The following is a 2,250-nucleotide window of genomic DNA, read 5'->3' on the forward strand; positions in this document are numbered from 1 at the left end:
ACATAGTCCTCTTATACATGTATGTATGTATGCATGTATGTATGCATGCATGCATGCATGCAGTCTGCTGGAAGTTGAGAGTCAGGAATATAGTGAGACATTAGTCAGACCTTTTACCAGTCATCCCCAACCTATGAGCCAGAGGAAGCAAATGCAATATGATGACCAAGGAGTTGTAAAATTTGATACAATGAGATGGCCTCATTAAAATTGGCCTAGTGTCAATAATAAAGTTGACATTTTCTCATCAGTTTGGTTGTTCCTTAAGGTTATAATTAATATATAGCTGAGGTACAGTAGTTTCAAGTAAGCTAAGAATTCCTGAAGTGATATCTCAACTAGGATCTGGGTCTAGTGGGAGTGCTGTGTCCTTAGATGAACCAGTGTGGAGCAGAGGATGCATCCATCTGTTTTAAGAAGTCATGTTGAAAAATACCAATATTAAGAAAAAATAAAGAGTTCATGTAAACAATCTAACTTCACATCTCAATGAACTAGAAAATGAAGTAAGCCCAAGGCTATAGAGTGAAGGGAGTGACAGAGATCAGAGCAGAAATAAATGAAATGGACACTATAAGGATGTTAGGTGAAAAATCAATGAAACTAAAGGTGTTTTTTAAGATATAAATAATCGGTCATTTTACTCTCATACAAATATTTAGTAGCTGCCTACTATATGCCAGGAATGATGGGCACATTGCTGAGTAAGAGGGGTTATTGCTGCCCTGGAGCTTAATCTGAGTGGGAGGAACAGCATTAAACAACAGACATAATAAATTAGTAAATAATGTAGCATGTTAGAAAGTGGTAAGTGTTAAGGAAAAATGAAAGTTTTGCAAGATAAGAGAACTGGGGGAAACTGGGGGGTGGGATATATATATTTGCAGGGTAGTCTAGGTAGGCTCACTGAGAAGAGAAATTCGAGCCAAGATTAAAAGAAGGTGTGGGGTGAGCTGTGTGATTTTGTTGGGGAAAGAGCCTTGATAGGGAACAGCATGTGCAAAGGCCCTGAGAGAAAAGTCTTCCTTCTCTGCTCAAGGATTTGGGCTTTTGCTGAGTGAAGTGATGACCACTGACAGGTTCTGAAGACAGAAATGACATCACCTGATGTGTGTTTTAGATTATGTAGCGTTTGATTGAGAACAAACCACCGCAGAACAGAGATAAAGGCAATTAGGTTTAAGAGAGCATTTCAATTACCCAAACAAGAAAGAGCCTGCACCGGGGCAGTACCTAGGAGAAACAGGAGGGGAGAACAGGTTAGACGCGTGCTGAGTGGAGCTGCAGGGGCGTGGAGCAGGAGAGAAAGGACGTGGAGCAGGACGTGGAGCGGAGAGAAAGACTCCAAGGTCATGGACCTGAGTGTCGGTAAGAATGAAAGGGGGATTGAGGACTTGCTCTCCGGACTTGTTAACCTCTCAGATGTTGACTTCCATGTTCAGTGGATAGTTAGGCCCACAAGCCCAGAGTTCAGGGGAAAGGTCCAGGCCAGAGGGTAAGTGTGAGCATTATAGTCGCACACTTAATAGAGTTTCCCCGTTACCTGGCTCCTTTGAAACCTGCCCCCTCCCCTGTCTTCTCTCCTCCTGTAGGGTAAGGAAAAATGTCAGGCTTTTCTGCCCTCCCGCCATCAGGATAGATGATGGATCCTTGCGGTCCTGAATGCATGCCTGATGGCGGGCACCTGGAGTAGGATGGTGGTGGGGGGGGGCATAGGTAGATGGGATTCACCTGGGCTAAGACTGGGCTTTTAAGGGCGGTGTCACAGGGACACCAGTAGAAGCCGAGCAGAAGCAGAAAGAGAAGCCAAAAGAGAAGCCAAGAAAGAAGTAGCAGAAGCCGAGAGAGAAGCAGAGAACACTGGAGAGCCCAGACAGAGTGTAGACTTGCTGGGGGCTGGGAGGCCTGCCAGCCTCCCAGCCCCCCAGCACCCCTGCCTGCCATATGCTTGGTGAACCCCAATAAAGGACCTGCAAAAAAACACTGAGAACTCTGACTCCTCCTTTACCCGGTCTGCTGGATCTTAGAAAACCTGCACTGTGGTCATTCCTGCCTCTACAATTGGCGTAAGTCGGCAAGATGATCCATGCAGATGGGTGTGGAGCCCTCCGAAGACCTGGAGGGACTAAGGAGTAACAGACTGTGTTTCCCTGTGACGAAGATGGAGGCGTCATGACAGCACAGGAGATGGACAAGGTCCAAGCGCTGCGGGAGGAGACCTCGCATGGAGGAGACACCCGAGAGGACTAG

At 46.2% G+C, this 2,250-nt stretch overlaps 1 protein-coding gene across 1 annotated transcript in view; it reads left to right on the forward strand.

Annotated features, from left to right (window-relative positions):
• Nucleotides 1–2,250, forward strand: part of LOC311179438 (signal-regulatory protein beta-1-like) — a gene marked incomplete at both ends in the record, with an annotated part of 16,472 nt that extends 14,222 nt beyond the window's left edge. The window contains one exon of the mRNA XM_084246645.1: nt 2,162–2,250. Coding sequence (XP_084102771.1) covers nt 2,162–2,250 — 89 coding nt within the window. The remainder of the gene's footprint in view (nt 1–2,161) is intronic.

This window comes from Talpa europaea (genome assembly GCF_964194135.1).
Source record: "Talpa europaea genome assembly, chromosome: 11".
In the NCBI taxonomy this organism is placed as follows: Eukaryota; Metazoa; Chordata; class Mammalia; order Eulipotyphla; family Talpidae; genus Talpa; species Talpa europaea.